Source organism: Aulonocara sp. 'chitande type north' Nkhata Bay, linkage group LG8 (assembly GCF_057382095.1).
Source record: "Aulonocara sp. 'chitande type north' Nkhata Bay isolate Kocher_YH1m ecotype deep benthic linkage group LG8, A_spYH_male_GT1.1, whole genome shotgun sequence".
NCBI lineage: Eukaryota > Metazoa > Chordata > Actinopteri > Cichliformes > Cichlidae > Aulonocara > Aulonocara sp. 'chitande type north' Nkhata Bay.
The window spans coordinates 14,098,807-14,119,916 of record NC_141351.1 but is presented as its reverse complement, the minus strand read 5'-3'; the positions used below and the strand labels follow the sequence as shown (position 1 = coordinate 14,119,916).

Here is a 21,110-nt window from a genome sequence, read left to right as displayed (position 1 = left end):
TGGCTTTGAAAAACACACTCTTAAATGCTATATAATATATTGTTGTGTAAAAGAGGGGTAGATGACAATCAGTTAAATTACCTGAGCAGAAGTGTTTCTCAGCAGGTGGCTAAAAGCAGCAGCTTTTTATCCCTCATTCATTTACTTTCACTGGGTGATATAATCTGATTTGCTGTATTTTCTATTTACCAGTATTGAAATGTACACTTTTTAGTAATGCTAAAAGCACATGTTATGTTAAATAACAGTTGACAGTGTTAATAAAATTACCATGCGCACGCAAAGCAAATAAAGTAGATTTGCTTTGGTGTATCTATATAACCTTGATGAAAAAATGGTTACAGCGGGGGTCTGTCTCCTTTTGTCTGCATTTATAGGATCCCATTTTTTTGGTAGCCGGGAGTGATCAAATCAAATATTTGCAGTGGCAATGAAATGTCTTAATCAGATATTAGTTTGTGACCATCAGATTGAGCTGTAATAAAACTGCAATATAAGAATGATATATTCTATAGAGAATTATATAATTTTATATTAGTTATTAACTATCTTTGAAGTAAACCTTTCAGTGACAGGCTCCTGCATCCACGGTGTGTAAAGGTCTTTCCTCCCAGCCACCGTTAGACCACATATATACTTACATATGTTAATACAAACATACACACATTGGGGACTGATAAACAAATCTGCACTGGTATCCAGTCAGTAATATTCAACTCTCCTCTCTCTCTCTCTCTCTCTCTCTCTCTATGTGTATGTCTTTGTGGTTAAAATTGTACTTATAGTACTGTATAGTGTACATTTTTCTGTTGTTGTGTAGTATTCTTGGGATTGCTCAAGCTGCATCTATCTATTATCAATTTTTATCAATCTATATCTATTTATTCTACTCTGTCCAGCAATAAATGCGAAATAATAAACAATAAAACATTACAGCTGTAATAATGTGAATATGGCAACAACGGGACTGATAAAGTATATCTTAATATTAATACGTTTACTAATGATAAATCACAGTAACACAAGGGCTCTTGCTTTCTCACGTGACTAACTTTTAACATGACGTCAAAACCGCCGTAAACAACAATAAGGAAGTGGAGGCGGGATGGAGTCCCTTTAGGACGCAGCATTAGGATTATAATGCTGTAGCGTTTAATTATCACACACGACAGTGAGTCTCTTTTGTGCTTTTACACCCTGGTTGTATGCTACACAAAAACTACCTGCCAAACTTATGGTTTGGCTGTACCCAACCTGCTGTTAGCAAGTGTTTAGCCAAACAGCTAACTAGCTAGCAAGTAAACGGTGACTAGACAAGTGTTTATGCGCTGCTTTTAACCTTCGTCACTAGTCGAAGCGTTCCTACATGAGGAGATAGTCGTTAATTTAAAATGAAACGTGGTTTTACTTATTAACTTGTTTTTTGTTTTTAGCCAGCGATGGAGGGCTCCAAAACGTCGAGCACCACCATGCAGGTGAGCTTTGTGTGTCAGCGCTGCTCCCAGCCGCTGAAACTGGACACATCCTTCAATGTTCTCGATCGGGTCACCATCCAGGAGCTTATTGGTATGTTTAATCGCCGTATTTGATGTTGAACCTGCTCCATTTGTCGCCCTATGTATGACCTCTTTCCTCCTCTTCCTCGTCAGCTCCAATAGTCTCAGTGACCCCCAGCAAACAGTCTGACAACAGCGGAGTGGAGACGGCACCAGAGGTAGGTTAATGCCGAGCTGGAAACTGCTCTGTGTAATACATTATTAAAAAGAAAAAGTAAAGGATTTTTAATCAAAGTATAATCAAAGCCAATGAAACTTCAGACTTTCTGATCTATTTGTGGGAGGAGCAGTCTAACTTCGTCAGGCATTCATTGGAGCAGATGGGGACTATATAAACTGAGTACCATTAAGAGTTGCTGCAAATAAATTTAAGCAAAATGGACTAGCTCATGCTACTTTTTTCAGTTTGATTTTCATGTGTTTTTGAAATCAGGCCTCTGAAGAATACCAGATAATTTTCATTTACGTAAAAAGGTGTGGCATGATTATATCCAGTTATTTTCCTCCATTGAAATCTGATATGTTTTCAAAGTTTTCCTTTTTTTTGCGCAGTGTATAAAGGCTGTGCTCTCTGTCTCTCCTGGAATAACTTATAAATGGACTTGAGAGTCTCATTGCTGTTTACTGTGTGTAGAGGATGTACTACTGAATAGTGTGATTGCTTTTAGTGTTGTGTTGTCTCATTTGTATTCCCTCAGTTACAGATACAGATGTATCTGGTGGTGCTGTTTGTTATAACTGTATTAAGTGCTATTCTGGCCCTGTCACTCTTGGTTTTCAAAGATGAAAAACAAATAATTATTTCAGTTTTATGTGAAAATATGCTGTTGAAAAATTTGTTTGACTCTTAGACTTGGATTCTTTTCACAGGAAACATTTGTTGAAAACAAGCAGGATGGAGTTTCGAGAAAATACATCCCTCCTGCACGGTGAGCACCCAACTCTTTTTTTTTTTTTTTTTTTTTACTTGCATGTCCAACAAAGCTGACAGAATTGCTTAATCTTGAATGGCGTGCTTTTCCTCAGAATGATGTCAACAGAGAGCGCCAACAGCTTCACACTCATTGGAGATGCATCTGATGGCGGCACCATGGAGAACCTCAGTCGTAGACTGAAGGTGACAAACATGCATTGATTTCACGGTGTATTATCTGTGTGACAAAACCAAATAAGCTTTGCCTCTGATCATATCCCACCAAGGTAACCAGTGACCTGTTCGACATCATGTCGGGCCAGACAGATGTGGACCACCCACTGTGCGAGGAATGTACCGACACTCTGCTGGACCACCTAGACACGCAGCTCAACATCACAGAGAACGAATGCCAGAATTACAAGTGAGCACAAGAATGAGGATCCAGCCTAAGCAGCTGCCCAGTACTGAGAACCACTTAAAGTGCTGATTCCAAATGTTTGTGAATGTATTTCTAGGCAGTGTCTGGAGCTGCTATCGCACCTGCAGGTGGAGGATGAGGAGACCCTGTTGGCAGAGCTACAGCAGCTCAAAGAGGATGAGGAAAAACTGGTTCAGGAGCTGGAGGCTGTGGAGGAGCAGAGGGCTACTGTGGCCCAAGACCTGGCCCAGAGCAGGATCCAAGCTCAGCAGCTTGACACAGAGGAGCTACAGTGAGTGAGCTAGCAATGGTGTAGACAGGTGATGGGTGTATTTTAAATGATACAGCACCTAACTCCTCTGTCTTCCCCTTTCTAAAGATACCAGAAGGAGTACAGCGAGTTTAAACGGCAGCAGCTAGAGCTGGATGATGAGCTCAAGAGTGTTGATAACCAGATGCGCTACTGCCAGATTCAGCTAGACCGCCTGAAAAAGACCAACGTTTTCAATGCTACATTTCACATCTGGTACACACACACACACAAACACACGGTGGCAAACACATTGTTGTGTATGCTAAGAAATAATTTAGGTCCTTAAATCAATGTTGACTTTCAAATCTTTAACACAGACTATGAGACGAGCCTATTGGCTGAGAATCCGACTCGTTTCTCCTCTTTTTCCAGGCACAGCGGCCAGTTTGGTACCATCAACAACTTCCGCCTGGGCCGACTCCCCAGCGTCCCGGTGGAGTGGAACGAGATCAACGCAGCCTGGGGACAGACGGTGCTTCTGCTGCACGCTCTCGCCAACAAAATGGGGCTGCGCTTTCAGAGGTACACGCTTAATTTAACTTGCTTTCTTCACCATTTGCTGTTGAGCTTAAAACACACTCGCCAGCCCCTTTATTAGGTACAGATTGTCAGTATAATGTTGGACCCTCTTTTTTGTGGCATAGATTCAACAAGGTACTGGTAACATTCATTGGCTATTTTGGTCCATATTGACATGATAGCGTCACATGGTTCCTGTTGCTTGTCGGCTACATGATGGAAGTCTTCTTGGATGATCTTTGATTACGATCTGGTGACTGTGGAGGCCATTTGTGTACAGTGAACTCATTGATATGTTTAAGATTATTTGAGGTTTTCACATGGAGCTTTATGCTGATGGAAGCAGCTGTCAGTAACTGTGGATATAGTCAGCAACAGTGGAGCGTTGAAAAGGATATACCAAACACCTCAAGGACAGTGCTGCAGCAGCTTGAGAGAGAGAGAGATGGAGAAATGGGATGAATTTTTAATTTTGTCTTTTTAAAACCAACCATAGACATGGTGATCTGGGACGAAAATCTCAGTAGATCAGCAGTTTCTAAAATAGTCAGACTAGGCTGTCTGGCACCAAGAAGCACATCACGTTTAAAGTCTCTTAAATCACTTTTCTTTCTAATTCTGATGCTCAGCGAGAACTTCGCCAGGTTTTCTTTACCATATCTACATGCCTACATAGCTTTATTACATCACTTACTTGGTTTCTTACAGATTTACATTCTCTCAATAATGTTTGCAATAGAGATGGCACGATACCACTTTTTTATGTCCGATACCGATATCATAAATTTGGATATCTGCCGATACCGATATGAATCCGATATAGTGTTTTTTAATCAACAAAACTGTTTTTTAAAATATCTTGCTGCATTTTGCAAGTCTGCAAGTTCATACTCAAGTTTAAAACAACAACTACACTAAAGCTATTCTGTTATACCTGTATACAAAAAAAATATTTCATAGTTCAGCAATACTGATCAATCTAATAAACTTAGACCTACACCATCCTCCCTATTCTGGTATTTTAAAGAGTACTTAGCTTAAATATTAAGCAACCTAACTAATAGGGTTCCAACTCCCAGCAACAACAAAAATAAAAAAATAAAAAATAGGGAACCACCCCTCACGCGCCACCTCATGATGCTTAATCGACGTAATCAACCTTAATTTGATGCAGTGTGAAAAAAAATGCACAGAAATCAATTATTTTTCAAGAAATATTAAATAGATTCAACATCTTTCTTCAACAAAATTGCAGACTGCACAGATGGTACCTTCCCAAAGGAAAAAGTACTATAGCTTACTAGGGTATATATATTAGACTTAATAGTCACTATATACAGTAATTGACTTCTATTCATTTTACATCAAATTAAAACTTTGTGTGTCAGATAATTATTTATTAAAAGCTAGACATTTTAAATGAGAATAAGAAAGAAAAGTATGTCTTTGTGCCCCCTTTTCCCAGTTAATGCCCTATCGGCCCCCCTGGCTAAACTTTGCTAGATCCGCCCCTGCACAGTTACCAGCGTCAGCTACGTAGAAAAAGATCCTGGTGTAGAAAGTAATATTAAATAAATTCTAACAACAGCTTATCAAGCTTAAACGTGCTGCTGTTGTTCAGCCGCTGGTTTCCTCTTTCTGGTGCAAAGTGGGCCAAAAGCAAAGACGGACTCGCGACAGAAAAGCCGATCAGCTGATCATTTAAGCAGTTTCACGATTGAAGTAGCAGCCGGAGAGCGAGAGGCAGTCGCTTGTTAAGCTTAACGCAGGAATGCTTTACAAACATTCAGAGATGGACTTACACACTTGCTTTACTTCTCTCGGGGATAACTTTGTCGGAGATGAAATGCCAGGTTGCTAGCGAAGCTCCACATGCTATCCAGACCACCAACAGGTCCCGCATGCCACAGCCGCTCTATCACGTGATGCATACTGCTCTGACATGCTAACGTTCTGAGGTGAGTTACGGCGTGTTGCAAGTTTTGTGAGGTGCTTTCGTGATATTTAATGGATCGGATTACATTTTTTTATTTTTCTCCGATATCCGATCCAGTCATTTAGGTCAGTATCGGACCGATACCGATACGTAATATCGGATCGGTCCATCTCTAGTTTGCAAATCATGTTTTAGTTGACAAGATTGAATTATTCGCTATTATTTTGTCCTGGAATGATAATTTTCTTGTAATTTGCTGTGCTCATTGTCTGTCTAAATGTCTTAGTTCTGTAACCTTAATGAATCCCAGCCTCGAATCACTAAAATTTAGTGCGGTTTCCAGTTAATCTTCTGTTAGTCTGAAGTGCAATAAACTAGCTCAAACTCTTCTTTGTCCCCTCAGATATCGTCTTGTCCCATATGGAAACCACTCATACTTGGAGTCACTGACAGACAAGTCAAAGGTAGTTCATTCTTACACCCGGCTCTCCTGTGCTTATTTAAACAGTTGTCCAGGTTCTTATTCTGCCATTTTTTGTCTACCATTGTGTTTTCAGGAGCTCCCACTGTACTGCTCAGGTGGACTGAGGTTCTTCTGGGACAATAAGTTCGATCATGCCATGGTGGCCTTCCTGGACTGTGTCCAACAGTTCAAAGAGGAGGTGGAAAAAGGAGACACTGGCTTCTGCCTCCCCTACAGGTCAGATATCAGCATTATGTGTGTATTGTAAATTTCTGTGTGCTCATTGTGTAGCACATCTATGGGCCATTTAAAATGAATTTATAAATATACATGTACCGGTAGTTTGAATGTAAATTCTGGTCCAATGTCAGCCCTATTCTACACAAGTGAACCTTTATTATTAGCATCTTAGTCAAATAAGCAAGTTTAGGCAAGCTTCGACCCCACACTCGGAACCAACGTGAAAATCTACACTTTAGTTGTTCCCTGCTAGTACATCAAGGTTGGAATATCCCAAATCATATTCATTCTTTAACAGACTGATCCTTCATAAACTTAAACTCTGTACTGTGAATACAGACATGTGGCCTTTGGTTCAATGTAAGCAAATCGGGGAAACTTTGGATACTCCGGTGTAATAAGCATTTCAGCCTCTGTGAACATATTAAATTTGTGACTCAGGAATGTTACATTTCCCAGGTTTTTGATTTAAGTTCAGATTCAGTGTTATATTTATAAACTTAGAAACTAGTCTTGACTTTTTTCTCCCTCATACCTCAGAATGGATGTGGAGAAGGGCAAGATCGAAGATACGGGTGGCAGCGGAGGCTCCTACTCCATCAAAACTCAGTTTAACTCTGAGGAGCAGTGGACGAAAGCGCTCAAGTTTATGTTAACCAATCTGAAGTGGGGACTGGCTTGGGTTACCTCACAGTTCTACAACAGATAAAGCAGCTGGACAGTGTCAATATTTGATTAGTCACATTCACATCTGTTGAAGGAATATCATGCAATATATATTTGGATACTTTAGCCAAAGGAAAAGAATGGTTAAGTCTGCACTATACAGCAAAAAGCTTTGAGTGATATCGAGCCCTTTTTTTTTTTTTTTTACAGAAAATCCATTAAAGTCTATTTTGCTGCAACAGGGAGATTTAAAATTGTTGGTTCACTAAAAATAAAGAAAATTAATACAGTTGTAGATATCCCCCTCAAATTAAGCAGGATGATGTTTCATTTAGTTCTTGCCTGCTTTGTTAATACCACGATATGCTTTCAATATTTGTGAGTTTGATGTATTGTCCACTTCCTGTTGCCCCTCACCTATTAAAATTTAAAGGCTGTGTGATAGTTGGAGTAGATTTTAGTATTCAACAAGTCAGTATTTCATTAACATTGAATGCAATTACCAGATTTATCATACACATAACTGCTGGAGGTGCACTGATGCTTCAGCCTTGTGTTCATACTCTGTACCAAATGACTTAATAAAACTGTTTGGAAGAAAATATCTGGAGCTTTTTTTTTTTAAGATTGCATATATTAAATCACATTGATGTTTGAACTTAATATAAAAAAGTTTGCACAATTTCCCAAAATGAAGCGAGACACCACACAGTTAACCAAATATTCTTTTGTTTTTTTAATGGTTTCATCAATTCAGTTTAATCTTACCTCGCATCACAACAATCACTCAGTCACCACCCACACACCATTCAAGTTTAACAGCGTTAGAGGTGGGGGTGAATCTCATGGAAAAATATGGACTTAACAATTAAAATAAGCTGAATTCCAGTTATCAAGTAAAATATTTCAAATTGGTCAAACAAGTCAGTCTTCTAGAGTCAGCCCTCTTCTATGTCAAGTCATTTATGACCTTTTAAAGAAGCCACGTCATGACGACAGGCCTCGAACTTTGGTCATCAGTCACTCCTCATCACTCGGAGCCCTTCCTAAAAAAAAAGTTCCAGGTTCAATTCTATCAGAACACATTTAAAACGGACAACTATTAATCTGAAAATACTTTGATAGACGATGTATTTCAAGCAGTATGGGGTGACATTTAATTTATGCTTCCTCTTCAAAGCCTTTTAGGAGTATAGGCAAGAGATTTTCCACACATAGCATACCTCTGAGCCTGTCACAGTTATGCAATTTTTCAGGTGCTTCATATATTTGTCATGTAAAAAAGCCTCTTGAAATGAGCCAAAGTTTTGTTAGTGCATGCATATGGGCAATTCTTTGGGTTCTACTGAGCCCGCAGCCAGAGGCTGGCACATTTACACCACTTGAATAACAGTGGTGGGCACATATTCTACTACAACGCCACACCATAGATTATTTTGGTTCCATTCACTCTTTTAAGATGCCTCCTTCCCATCATGCGCTCTGCTTTCTTGCCATGAAGAGAGCAAAGGAGGAGCTCCATCAAGGGTGTAACGTCTCCATGTGGCTTTGGGGTTTTGTTCTAGTTTCTTTCAGCTAGCTCGAATTGGAGGCACTGCTGCTGTAGCAGCTGGAGGTGGAAGGAATGGGAGGTGCTGGAGGTGTGCTGCTGCCCAGGGCTTTTCGGATGTGGGGCATGAGGAAGGGGTCACTGGCCAACTGCAGCACATCCACCCTGTCCTCTTTGTGGTAAGCCAAGCAACGTCGAATGAAGGCCTGTAAAGGGAAACCGTGACAAAAAGTGACTCATTATAGCTGAACACACTTTTTTTTTATTTTAAATTCTCAGGCTAACTGCTGTTCTGTTAATGCAACATATGTAATGCACTGTGCAGATAGTTATGCCAACTGGTCAACAAGTTTGTTGCAGTTTCAAAGAAATGAATACCAGACCTTTGCTTCTGTGGTGACTGCAGGTTTGGGGGGAAACTGCACCTCGGTGGCTTTTAGTATCGTGTTTTCTTGCAGGATATCCTGCTGCGACTGGTTATGACCAAACGGCTTGAAAAAGATCAAGTTACAGACTTGTTAAGTTCATTTATTCAAAAACAAAACAGAAACCTGACAACTACTGTAATATAGATTAGTGGTTACCTTGCGTCCATACAAGCTCTGGTAGAAGATGACCCCTACTGACCAAACGTCCACTTTGTTGGATATTTTAGGGGGCTCCTTGCCCACTACAAAGCACTCAGGTGGTAGATACCTGTAAGCAAGACAAACAAAAATAACAAATCAGAGAAAAAAGTTTTTTTCTGATCTTTCTTTATTCTCAAACTGCTTGCTGAATACAGAATTAAAATTGAGTTAGCAGCATTACTGTGAAACCGTTGCACATCTGCTAAACCTGCGTAGTCATCCTGGTTGCTTGGTGACTAAATACAGGGCAAAGTGTCTATGTGTACCAGTAGGTCCCTGCTCCCTGTGAGGTCAGCTCCATGCCATCTGCAGAGTTGTAGCTGTCATCGTCCATGATCTTGGAGAGACCAAAATCTGTGATCTTTATCTCTCCGCAAGCTGTGCCGTTGACCAACAGGATGTTCCCTGGTGACAGAACACGTAAAATGAGGGTTCACAAGCATCACGAGTCCTACACTGTAAACATAGCCAGAGATCTTTTATGTTTAGAATAGAAAACACATTTGTGTGTTGCCCATAAAACTCAGTGAGATTACCAGGCTTGAGGTCGTAGTGTATGATGGGTGGCCGAATCTGATTGAGGTACTTGAGGGCATTGACGAGCTGCATGACGATGGAGCGGCCCTCCTTCTCAGTCATCGATTTGTTCTGCTTCAAGTAGAAATCCAGGTCATTGCCTTCACAGTACTCGAGTACTGTGCAGAACCTGCACCAGATTAGATAACACATGGGTTAACTGTGAAGGCGTCAATGATCACCTACATGTTCAAACATATTCTAAGATGCCTGATGTGATAAAAAGTGATAATATCAGCAACACTTTCCAAGTTTACAAAAGACATGAACAAAAAAAAGATCATGTGCATCTGCCAAATTATTATTACTGGAAATCTATAGATTCATTTTATGGTATTCAAATATTCAAAGCTTCTGCTTTCCATTTCTTTTCATCAAACAAAGCAGTTTTAACATTTTCTAGTATTTACTATGAAAAAAGAAGAAAAAAAAAAAGTATCATTGTTAATAAGTAATTCTTAAATATTGTCACCTAAGGCTCTCATCACCTCCATAGCCACTGCCACAGACTACAAACTACACAGAACAAACTTCCAACTGAAACCCAAGCTCTTAAACATCCATAATAACTACAGATGAGAAAATAAAAATTGAAGTTTTTGCCCTGAACACTACCGAATAACAAACACTTATAAATAATCATCGCATTCGCATTAGTGCCACATCGTGAGCTTTATGTGAAATGAAGCACTTACGAGTCTGTGTTGAGCGAGAAATAGTCGTAAAGTTTCACTATTCTAGGATGATCGAGTTCTTTGTGGATTCTGTATTCTCTACAGGCGTGTCTGCAACGAAAAAAAATTAATGAGTCCGAATTAATCACTTGAGTATAAATAAAAGAAATATTTCCGATCACACAATAACACGTAGAGAGCACATTTACAGAGCGGCAGACTCACTTGTGGTAGTTTTCCTTCTTCTCTTCCCTCCAGTTCTTGTTGAGTTGATGGATTTTAATGGCCACGTACCTCTGCTCTGTGAAATCAAAAGCCTGTAAAAAAAAAAAAAGGTACATTTCACATCAATACAAAGCAGCTTGAATAGCCTGAATTTCCCATTGAATTCTCTACAGTAGCTGTTTACTGCATACAGAAGTGTTGCAAGACTTATCTTCCTGTACGTCACTCAAAGTTTAGAAAACAAAGAAGGAACAAAAAAGGTATTCATGAGGAATGGAAACCAAGTAAATAGCACTGGCTTACCTTAAAAACTTCACTAAAGCCACCTCTTCCAAGGAGCTGTAACAGCAGATATCGGTCATTCAGTGTGGGGTGGTCTTTAAATCTACAAAGGAACACGTTGTTAAAGTATTTGTTGCTTTAAAAAGACACCACAGAGCTTGAGTAGGGCATGTTAAACTGGGATGATACATACTGCGAGTTGTCCTCATTATGGATTCTCTTAAGCTCTCGAATGTGCAGATTTCTCACACGCTCCAACTGGTCCAGCTCTGCATGGATCTCTGCTTCTTCCTGCATACAAGTACAGAGATTTATCACCTACCTCATCGTTTGAACGGGTGACTCCAAAAGAAAGAAAGAAAAAAAAGTGGGAAAAACAACAACAAAAGCGAAAAGAAACATTGGCACCTTTTTAAGATGACCGATTCGAAGTTTGAAGATCTCCTCTTGCTCGCGATACTCTGCCAGTGACAACCTGTGAGAGATCAGAGAGCCAGAAATGCATTATTAAATAAACAACATATTAAAAACAGAAAGCAAAGAAAACGTGAGATTTTACTGAAGAAAATATGTTAAATGTCTAAATAATTGTGATCTACAGAGTTAAATATACAGCATTTGACCTCTTACTAAATTTTTTTTCACCCAATGCTGGTTCAGGTTAACGGCTTACTGACAGCCATCAATACCACTCACCACAAAACTGCATGACTGGCCCCCCACAGACCAGTAAACCTCATTATATTCAGGCTACAAGCTTATTAATCCACCATTTATTACACAATAAAGTGATCTGCTCCTTGTAACCGTACGTTTCACTCTCTTGGCCGTTGCTTCTGCTTTTTCGTTTGTTGTGCTCCAGGTTGGGTGGAAACGTTTGGGCCATGGAGGGAGGTTTCCTCTTCCCCAGCAGCTTCCTCTGCCTCTCAATGTCCTCCCGCTGAGAGTTGATTCGCTCTTGCTGCCTACAACATGCAGGGACAATCTGGCGTAAGCATTTCTGTATGCTGAATAGAAAAAATAAATAAATAAATAACAATTTAAATGTACGCTTGTGCCCATTTGTGTTCTGACTTGATGAGATTCTGGAAGGCATATCCATCTGTCCACTGCTCAGTGAAGGAAGCTCCGTGGCGTACGGTGGTGAAGTGACCCAGGCGTAGACGGTCCTGCATGCTCTTGTCCCTGCATGCCATCTTCTCCTGTCTTGACTTCAAACACAAATAAAGAAATAAATGAGTAAAACATTGTAGGCACAAAAAAACAAAACAAAGCAAAAAAAAAAAACCTAGAGGATATGAAGTATCAAATATTATTATCAAATAATACTATTCAGTTCCACCTTAAATCACCATAAAGCCTTTTACAAGTTACATTCAGGCAATGCTTACATGCATAAACTGACTTCTTTGGTTTTCACATTGTACTACAGAGGTGTCCCAAATCAGGTAAACATACTTGTGCAAATTCATATTCACACCGACCCTCTCAATTAGCAGCTTCTTGCTCATGGTCACACACTTGTTTAGTCTCTCCTTGTAGCGCTCCAGCATCTTCTGCTGCTCGTCCACCTGCCGCCTCAAGTCACAGTTTGCCTGCCAAAACACGCATCATCACTCTGACAACCAATTCTCATTACAGCAAGGATTCAAGGCCGCTTATTAAACTGACACGATGGGGAAAAACTGCCAGAATTTCAGTTTGTAGCTTAAATGAAAGTGGTGTAAATGTCAGCAAACTAGTGGCGTTTAAAAGTTAACGAGCGTGATGAGCTGTAAGCGGACTGGTGAAGGTTAATTACTGAGAGATTTGTCATTGTTAGCCAAATAAACAAAGCAACAGATTTGGACAATAATGACTCGTCTCACAGTTGTATTTTCAATGGTCCAAGCTATCTGTTAAGAGAAACATTTGAGTAACTGCTGATTTTACCCTCAACAGGTCATCTATCCTCCCTTCCTTCTTCTCCAGGTCAGAGTTCTTGCTCTTCTCCAGTGCTGTCAGTTTCAGGATCGTCAGGTCCGACTGAGGAAGGAGATCAAAAGGTAGCGAGCCCACAGTAAGCATCTCGTTCAAAAGGTGGACAAACCTCTTGGGTCATTAACAAAGAAGTCCATCATTTTAAATTTAAATCAAAATCAGCCACTGGTATCGCAAATATTAGAAGTGACTTTTAAGTGCTGACCTTTAAATCAGGCCAATTAGTGTAATTTACAAGAACAGCTGGATGTGTTGCAACTATTATGTCAGAAAACCAGCAGTGTGAGACCTTTAATGCCCTTTTAATTCTAGCATCCACATCCCAACTGTACTGTACTTTTTAATGGCATAACAAGGTGTGCAGTGTTGCAACCTTACAAGTTTTGTCAGACTCTACAGAACACTTAAACCAGGGACGTGCTTCAACATGACTGAGATTATAATGAAGAAAAAAAAAAGAGAAAAGAAGAAAAGTCAAGGTGTCAAGCAGTGATTTGGGTCAGTCTCAGTTACCTGGATGGCTTTATGGGAATAGGAGTGTGTGGGGGCTGTTTTAACAGAGCTGCAAGATGAAGAGTCTGTGTGGGCTGATCCTGTGGACGAAGGACTGTTGTGCTGAAGCTGTATTTCAGTGAAAGAAAGAAAAAGTAGAGGAACATGGGGGACAAAATATCAGACCCAGATTCACAGACAGCATCAGTTTATAGAGAAGCTCAAAGGCATTAAAAGGAAAACATAATGTGGAGAGAATTTTATTTACAAAAAAAAAAAAAAAGAATGAGAAAGAAATGTTTTGACAGTCCATAGTAGTTTTATTACAACTTTCCTTGGAGACATAATGGGACTAAATGCTGGTGAAGGTCTGGATATGCTCCGGATCCAGAAAAGCTCTACTCTGGCAGATAGTGGTGAGCATTGGCCTGCTGAAACAGCTGCAGATAGCGGTCTGCCGAGTTGAGGATAACGCTGCTAATCCACATTGAAAGGAGCCAATTGAGGTGGTTCAGGCATCTGACTAGGATGCCACAGAAAGTCAATTATTGCTCCTTTCATTTAGAACCCCAACGCCATAAATTACTGCTTACAGGGCTGTTGGTTGCTGGGGGGAAAGTTATGGCATGTAACCAAGTTATCAATTATATAATGCAGCCATCAGAGAAGCTTACACATTTAGTGCGAGCAAATGTTTCGTGTAATGTACACATTGATCTTCCGGACTGTTCCCTGCTTTAAATCCCAGCCAGTTAAGCCCAAAACTGAAGGCATGACACCAGCACTAGAAAAGTTAGCTCCCATTTCACTAAAACCACTGACTTAAGTGATGCAGACAAACCAAAGATGTGCCAGTTAGTCCTCCCAGAAAAGAAGAAAACTCACAACCATCGGTTGACTTTGACACTGGCTAAAGGTGCAACAGAGACGAATGCTGTGCTCACCATAGGATTAGACAGTGAATGTTGAGGAGACGAGCGCACCAGCATAGGGATGCTTCGAGCAGGACTGGTGCCAGAGCCGCTGCTACCAGCAAACTGACCACAGGACAAAGAGAAGAAACAAAGAGGACAGAGTGGTTATTTAGCAAAGGATCAATGAAGGGCAGTACTGATATAACCAGGACAAGAGTATGAAAGAGGAAAGCTTCAGAACTGAAAACAATGAGCATCAATGAAACCATGCATTCAACAAATCTAAAGCATCTTATGTCCTTTCAGTTTGTACTCACATCGCAGTAATCGCTCATTTTTTGCACTCTTCCCTTTCCTGTAAACAAAAACAGCCTTTTATAGTAAAGGAAACGTAAATGTGACTCTTACAACTTTGTATTTTAAGACTCCAGTTTTTTTAAACAATTATTTAACACCAAACTTAAAGTGGTGCAACACTTTAAAGTTGAGCAGCTGATCATTTCCCAATACAGAGAGGCATTTCTGCTTTAAACACATAAGATGTATGTGGACTTGCCTTGGCTGTTGTTGTCATAGGTGTCTCCTTTCCTCTTCCTGCTTCTGTCATTGGGCTTCTTCTCTGGTGTCTGACAAACACAAAAAAGCAGCTTAGAATTGATCAATTAACCACATTAACAGCAAAGAAACTGTATAAATGTAAGTCTTAGAGCTTTAAGTTCGAGTCTCTTAGTTAAAATAAACTTTTGAAAAAATATAATAACATTAACAGCAGTTTTTTTTTATTCGAGTTTAGTATTTAGTAAACTTTGTAGTGCTTCCAGTCATATTATAGTCATACCAGGTTTTTAAATTTGCCTATGAGGTGGTATGCTGGCTTATTGCTGTGCCTCATTGCGTCACAGCAAGAGGGTTCAGGATTAAGTCTGGATAATGATTCTTTCTCTGAGGGCTTTACATGTTTTCCCATGTTTGTGTGAGTTTCTTTAAGCCAGCTAGGTTCCCCATTTATCCATAAGCATGAACTAAAATTTACAAAAGCATTTTTTCCTCTCTCTCTGGGTTAATTATTGGTTTTCTTTCAATTTCTTTTAAACACATTAAATATTAAATTCTGTTACTATTTAATTAAAGTGTAAAAAAACAAAACAAAAAAAACCCAGGTTGATAAATTATTCACAAAACTCCACCATACCAAAGTGTTTCCATACACTACTGCATGTACTACACAAAATACATAACTAATTCGAAACAACTAATACTGAAAACCTGCGAGCTGCACACACAAAAATCAAAAACCAACCTCCAGTTCCTTGTCACTGAGTGATCCTGCACTGCACAAAGACTGGTTGGATGATTCGCTGTTGGCCGAACTCTACAGCAAAGAAGAGAGACAAAGACCCGATTGGTTAATCATTAACTACTCTTATGGACAGAACTGAAAATGTGTGATACGGGATATTTAAATGATCTGCATGCATGAGATAAAGCAAAAGACGTCTGTGGCCTGTTTAGAGTCTGTCAGCATTACTCTCCAATTCATTTCATTGCAGATTTCTACAGTGCAGTATTATTTTTTAAAAACAAAAAAACAAAAACAATAAATAAAACACCAACCACTATGGCAGAATTCACAACTGTCACACTATGACCCTTGTGAGTGCGCATTACACACATCACCTTGCTAATCTTCACTTGACTTCCAGTTGGCTGAATTGGTTAGGGTCATTAAAGGCCAGACTCTGCACAGCCTGATGGGACTAAGAAGAAACAGCAGGCTTTCTGGGGCAGGAGGCTAATGCTTTTTAAGGCCTGCTAGCTTAACGCTTTTCAAGGTCACAACTATAGCAGACAACTCCTCTCATTCCTTTATATTAACATCTACAGTTTGACTGCAACGTCCTAAATAGCACTCAAAGACATACAGTGGATATCTATAATGTCAAAAAATATATATATCCATCCATTCATTTCCAAACTTTAATGTGACCTATAACATGTGTCATTTAATTGAAGACAAAAAAAAAAGCAAAAAACAAAAGTACAATAACCAGCATTAGTGTCCACACATTTAAACTAATGCTTTCTTAAAGCACCTTTTGATTAGATCACAGCAATCAATCTTCTTGGGTACACAGCTGCCATTAATTAAGGGCAGGGATAGCTCAGTAGGTAGAGTGGTGGCCCCATGATCGGAAGGTCGGGGGTTCGACTCCACTGAATGGCTACCCTGAGGTACCCCTGAGCAAGGTACCGACCCTACACACTGCTCCCCGGGCGCTGCACTGGTGGCTGCCCACTGCTTCACTGGGTGAATGGGTTAAATGCAGAGGAACTATTTCCCTATGGGGACTAACACGCACACTTTACTTTACTTTAAAAGAAACCCTGATTAACCCCAAATAAAGTTCAGCTGCCCTAGTAGGATTTTCCCAACATTTACTCCGTTGCAAACTAGAGCAAAAGCCAAGCATCAAAGAGATGTTATCATTGAAAGGCATCAGTCAAGAGAAAGGTTTATAATAAATAAATAAATAAGTGTCCACAGCATTGGATGTAGCATGGAACACAGTGAAGCCAGTCATTAAAAAAATAAAAAGGCAGAAATATGGGACAACAGTGATGAAAAGACAAGATGAAAACTGGTCAGGGAGGCTACCAAGTGACCTACAGCAACACTGAAGGAGCTGCAGGAAATTCTGGCGGTGAGGACTATGGGGTAGGGTTGCAAGACGGAAGCCATTTCTGACAAAGAAAAATGTCCAAGACCAGCTACAATTTGCTAAATCATCAAGTTTAAAATTAAGAAGGGTGGAAAATTTACATTGATCTGAGGAGACTGGCCACACATGCATACAGAAAGCCCCAAACAAAAACAAAAAAAAAAAAAGGGGGAAAGAAAACAACAAAACAAACCTAAAAATCAACAACACAAATAAATAAGTGGCATAATGCAATATCCATGTTGAAGCATGGTGGCAGCAGTATCATGCTTTTAAAACCTTAAGACATCTGCCAGAAAGCTGTAGATGAAGACGAATTTCACCTTTCAACACGAGAATCACCTGAAGCATATATCTAAATCAATATTTAGACGAATATTGAATCTTTGGATCAAAACAGTACTTCAACAAAGTGTAGGGTGTACTATCTAATATTTGTTTTTCAGTTGAGTTAAGTAAGGTAAAGGTGGGAAAAGTGGGGAAAATGACTTATGGTATCACTGTTAACATCACAAAAACCTGCAATTTTAACAGGGATGTGTAAACTTTTTATATCCACTGTATACCACTGGTATCATACCCACAGCCTTACATCATTTATCCTCCTATACCACAGCAAGCAGTCCTGACAATAAATTTAAGAGTGAAATATAGGTAAGAGCATTTAAAATATAAATAAATAAAAATGGCTGCTTTCTTAGGAGCTGCCATTTTCTCAGATGTGCACCCTCACTTATTAATACCCAGTTCAACAGCAGGGTACAGCAAAGCACAGCCAATACTGTGAACTTCAGCTGCTGTGCCATTTAAGTGTCACTATCCTCCACTGAAACAAAGAGCTGCCGGCCAGCTCCTGTGTCAGCCAAAACAGAGCTTGTCTTGTTGTACCTTTAGCTCATGAAAACAGATCACAGCACTGAAGAAACCTCCTGAACAGAGGGCACACTGTAAACAGAGAGGACTTCTAAGCATACCTCAACTGAAAGACTAACACAAGAGTGCTAACCAATTGCACTCACAGTGGGGTTGTGGGATGAATTCCAGGAATTAATTCAGCAAGAATTGCAAAATTTAGCAAAAACAACATGCATCAAGTCCAGCATCCACAGAAATGACCTGTACCTGCAACTGTTGTCATTTTAAGCAACAAAACAACCATTACAATGTTAAAATGTTCCAACCTTGGCCACACCGACTCCAGTGAACCGAGCCTCAAGCAGCTCCTGCCTTCGTGGATCCAGGCTGATAGCCTGGCTATGAAGTCCTTCCATCATGCCTAGAAAGTAAGACATAAACAGTAAATGGACTGGTACTTGTATAGCAATTTTCTAGTTAATTTGGGCACTCTCTTATTACAAGTCTCATTCACACAAGTTGTTTTTACCTAGGCACTTTTAATCTAACGTCCCAGATTTCACATTGGAGGAACCAGGAATTGAACTACTGACCTCCTGATTGGTGGATGACCTGCTTTACCTCCTGAGCCACAAATATTTAACTTATGTGGAAGACCTGGTTTGAGTTAGAATGACATACACTGAATTGTGTGGCACTTTCTGATTTAGGGAAGTGACCCAACAAGCTTGAGGTCTGACTGGGAAAATGTAACACCTTTTGTCACATTTGCATGGTAACCTAGGCAATTATTTGATCAGTAAACGTCACAGCCTGCTGCTCAAAGGAACGCTTTCCTCAAAACACAAACACCAGGGAAAATTTGCTTAAAGTGACACTCTGAAATTAATTTCAAGAAATAGGTTTAAAAAAAATAAAATAATAATAATAATAATAATAGAAAAAGGAAATTAAATCTGAGAGCACATATGAGACGTGTCATAGCTCAAAAACCACCAAAGAATATAATAATAAAATAATGATATTCATTTCTGAGCAGGCAGCCCAGCAAGCCCGTTCACTTGTGTATCAAAACAATCCTAGAAAGCACAAGTTCCCTAAACAGAAATACTATCTAGCTCAATCTCAACATCAAAAGCAATCCCATGGGCTCATAGCTCCCCAATTCGAGCAGCCTTTCAGCAAAACCATCTTGATAATAGTGGGTGAAAAAAACCGTTTCGATACTGTTGACCGATCGAGTGGACGAGGAATGCCAAACTTGGCTAAAGCTAAAGGTGCTAATCAAAATCCTGGTAACAACAACACAAAAGCGATGCGCTCCCATCAACTGTCAGCTTATCCTATGCCAATCGGCAGAACGACTCAAACTTTGCCTATAAAATGTAGGATTTGAACCTATTACACAGCCCAAACTAGCTAGGGTCAAGTGATGAATCGAGCTAACGCCAGCTACAGTAGAAGTCTTACCTGGAGAACCTTTTGCAGTTTTCACAGCACTCACAACCCCAGAAAGGATGTTATCCGTCCAACCGGCGACAGCAAACTCCTTAACACCCCCGAGCTCCCCGCATCTCAAATAAAGTTGTCTGTATTAAGTTATCCATTTACAATTATTTCGAAATCAGGGAAGACATTTGTTAGCTTAGCTAATGCTAGCTATAGAGACCAGTGTGGCTGGCTCCTGTCGGTGTCATCCGGACAGGAGGCCGTGATCCTCGGGGTTTCCTCGTCCGTGTTGGTGCCCCTGCACGGGCAAACCGGGAGCTGTCAGTGCTCTGAAGTCTCCTGACAAGTGCTGTCACATTTCTGCTTCACTCGTTCTTCTTTTTATCGTTACAGAGCGATGCTTGCACCGGGAGGAGTCATCTCGTTACAGTCCATTATTTTAATGCTTAAGAAAAGATCATAACCTCCCGCAGCAAGGCCGCAGTGAGCTCCCAGGAGACCTTTTACAGTGATGCTTCCAGTGCGCCGGTTTACCACATAATGTACGCTCCCCCAAAACGGACTCAGTACTGTACTCAAGGTTAGATTACAACCGGGTGAAATCGATAACTTCCACGCCACAAGGGGCCCTAAAAAGCTTCCCTGAGAGCTGCTTTTTAAATCTGGATTTCAACCACTACAGTTAAACTATGTCCTGCATGTACAACATGTTTTTGTTAGCTTATAGGATAATTTAATGCATTTAGTCGTTTGCCTGAACTGTGCATGGATTCCTAGAATAAACAGATGCATTAAATCACCACAAATTAAATTACACCAAAGACATCTGTTGCTGTTTTTTAAACTTGATGAATGAAGTTAGTAAATGTTTAACACTGTATTTGTGTGAGCTTAAGTCCTTGTCATCACTGCTATGCAAGCTACTTCACTGAACATATTATGTATTCAGATATTTTATGCTCTGGTAATTTTTTTTCTTTTTACTTTTCACATAAAACAGCAGTGTTAAAAGGAGTTTTCTCGTGAAGCTTTACCATCAGTTGAAAAAATGAAGTACACCCGATTGCTTGTAGGTTATAACTTGTAGAATTTAGCAGAAGTAAATGCAATGTTGCTTCAATTCCTTCAGGTTTCTGGACTTCACCCACCACAGCATTTAGTCAGATTGAGGTCTGGACTTTGACTGGTTCATTGCAACACCATCATCTTTTCTTTTTCTGTCATTCTGTTGCAGATTTGCAGCAGTGCAATTGATCATTGTCAAATTTCAACAAGGTTTTAACTGTTTGACAGATGGCCTCACATTTGACTCTAGAATACATTGGTTTACGGAAGAGTTAATGGTTGACTCAATGATTCCAAAGTGTCCAGACCCTTCTACTGCAAAACAATCCCAAATCATCACCCTTCCATCACTGTGCTCCCACATGGTATGAACTTTCTGCGCTGATATGTTGTGTTTGGTTTTCACCAAATGTAGTGCTGTACATCATGATCAAATATTTCCATTATGGTCTTGTTGCTCCAAAGGACATTGTTCCAGAAGTCTGGTGGTTTGTTCAGATGCAGCTTTGCAAACCTAAGCTGTACTGGCATGATCTTTTTAGACAGAAGACACTTTTTTCTAACAGCACTTCCAAAAGAGCAATACTTTATTAGTCTTTTTCTAATTGTGCTTTATGAACTTTTTTTCCCCCTTTCATGAACTTTAACATTTAACATGCTGTCCAAGGCCTGT

The 21,110-nt window shown here is 39.9% G+C and overlaps 2 protein-coding genes across 3 annotated transcripts; one reads left to right on the top strand and one right to left on the bottom strand.

Moving 5' to 3' along the window:
- The first annotated feature begins 1,040 nt into the window (after nucleotides 1-1,040).
- Nucleotides 1,041-7,629, top strand: becn1 (beclin 1, autophagy related). The gene is made up of 12 exons (XM_086303703.1): nucleotides 1,041-1,171; nucleotides 1,434-1,566; nucleotides 1,650-1,714; nucleotides 2,427-2,485; nucleotides 2,583-2,673; nucleotides 2,757-2,893; nucleotides 2,988-3,182; nucleotides 3,270-3,416; nucleotides 3,576-3,725; nucleotides 6,062-6,122; nucleotides 6,216-6,358; nucleotides 6,902-7,629. The coding sequence occupies exons 2-12, from the start codon at nucleotides 1,440-1,442 to the stop codon at nucleotides 7,068-7,070; spliced, it is 1,344 nt and encodes a 447-aa protein (XP_086159829.1). The 5' UTR covers nucleotides 1,041-1,171; nucleotides 1,434-1,439; the 3' UTR covers nucleotides 7,071-7,629.
- Nucleotides 7,630-7,748: 119 nt separating this feature from the next.
- Nucleotides 7,749-19,928, bottom strand: LOC147323386 (serine/threonine-protein kinase tousled-like 2). 2 transcript variants are annotated; one of them, XM_086303700.1, is made up of 21 exons: nucleotides 19,394-19,928; nucleotides 18,250-18,344; nucleotides 15,649-15,720; nucleotides 14,905-14,974; nucleotides 14,666-14,703; nucleotides 14,379-14,471; nucleotides 13,456-13,563; nucleotides 12,895-12,987; nucleotides 12,447-12,557; nucleotides 12,013-12,173; nucleotides 11,775-11,927; nucleotides 11,371-11,437; nucleotides 11,156-11,253; nucleotides 10,984-11,065; nucleotides 10,681-10,772; nucleotides 10,477-10,566; nucleotides 9,742-9,911; nucleotides 9,472-9,610; nucleotides 9,161-9,272; nucleotides 8,960-9,067; nucleotides 7,749-8,782 (listed from the first exon to the last, which is right to left on the bottom strand). In XM_086303700.1, exons 2-21 carry the CDS (start codon nucleotides 18,340-18,342, stop codon nucleotides 8,603-8,605), a joined length of 2,130 nt encoding a protein of 709 aa, XP_086159826.1. In that variant the 5' UTR covers nucleotides 18,343-18,344; nucleotides 19,394-19,928; the 3' UTR covers nucleotides 7,749-8,602. The 2 variants fall into 2 exon arrangements, with proteins under 2 accessions (XP_086159826.1, XP_086159827.1); XM_086303701.1 differs by having other exon boundaries at nucleotides 12,037-12,173; nucleotides 19,394-19,924.
- Nucleotides 19,929-21,110: the final 1,182 nt, after the last annotated feature.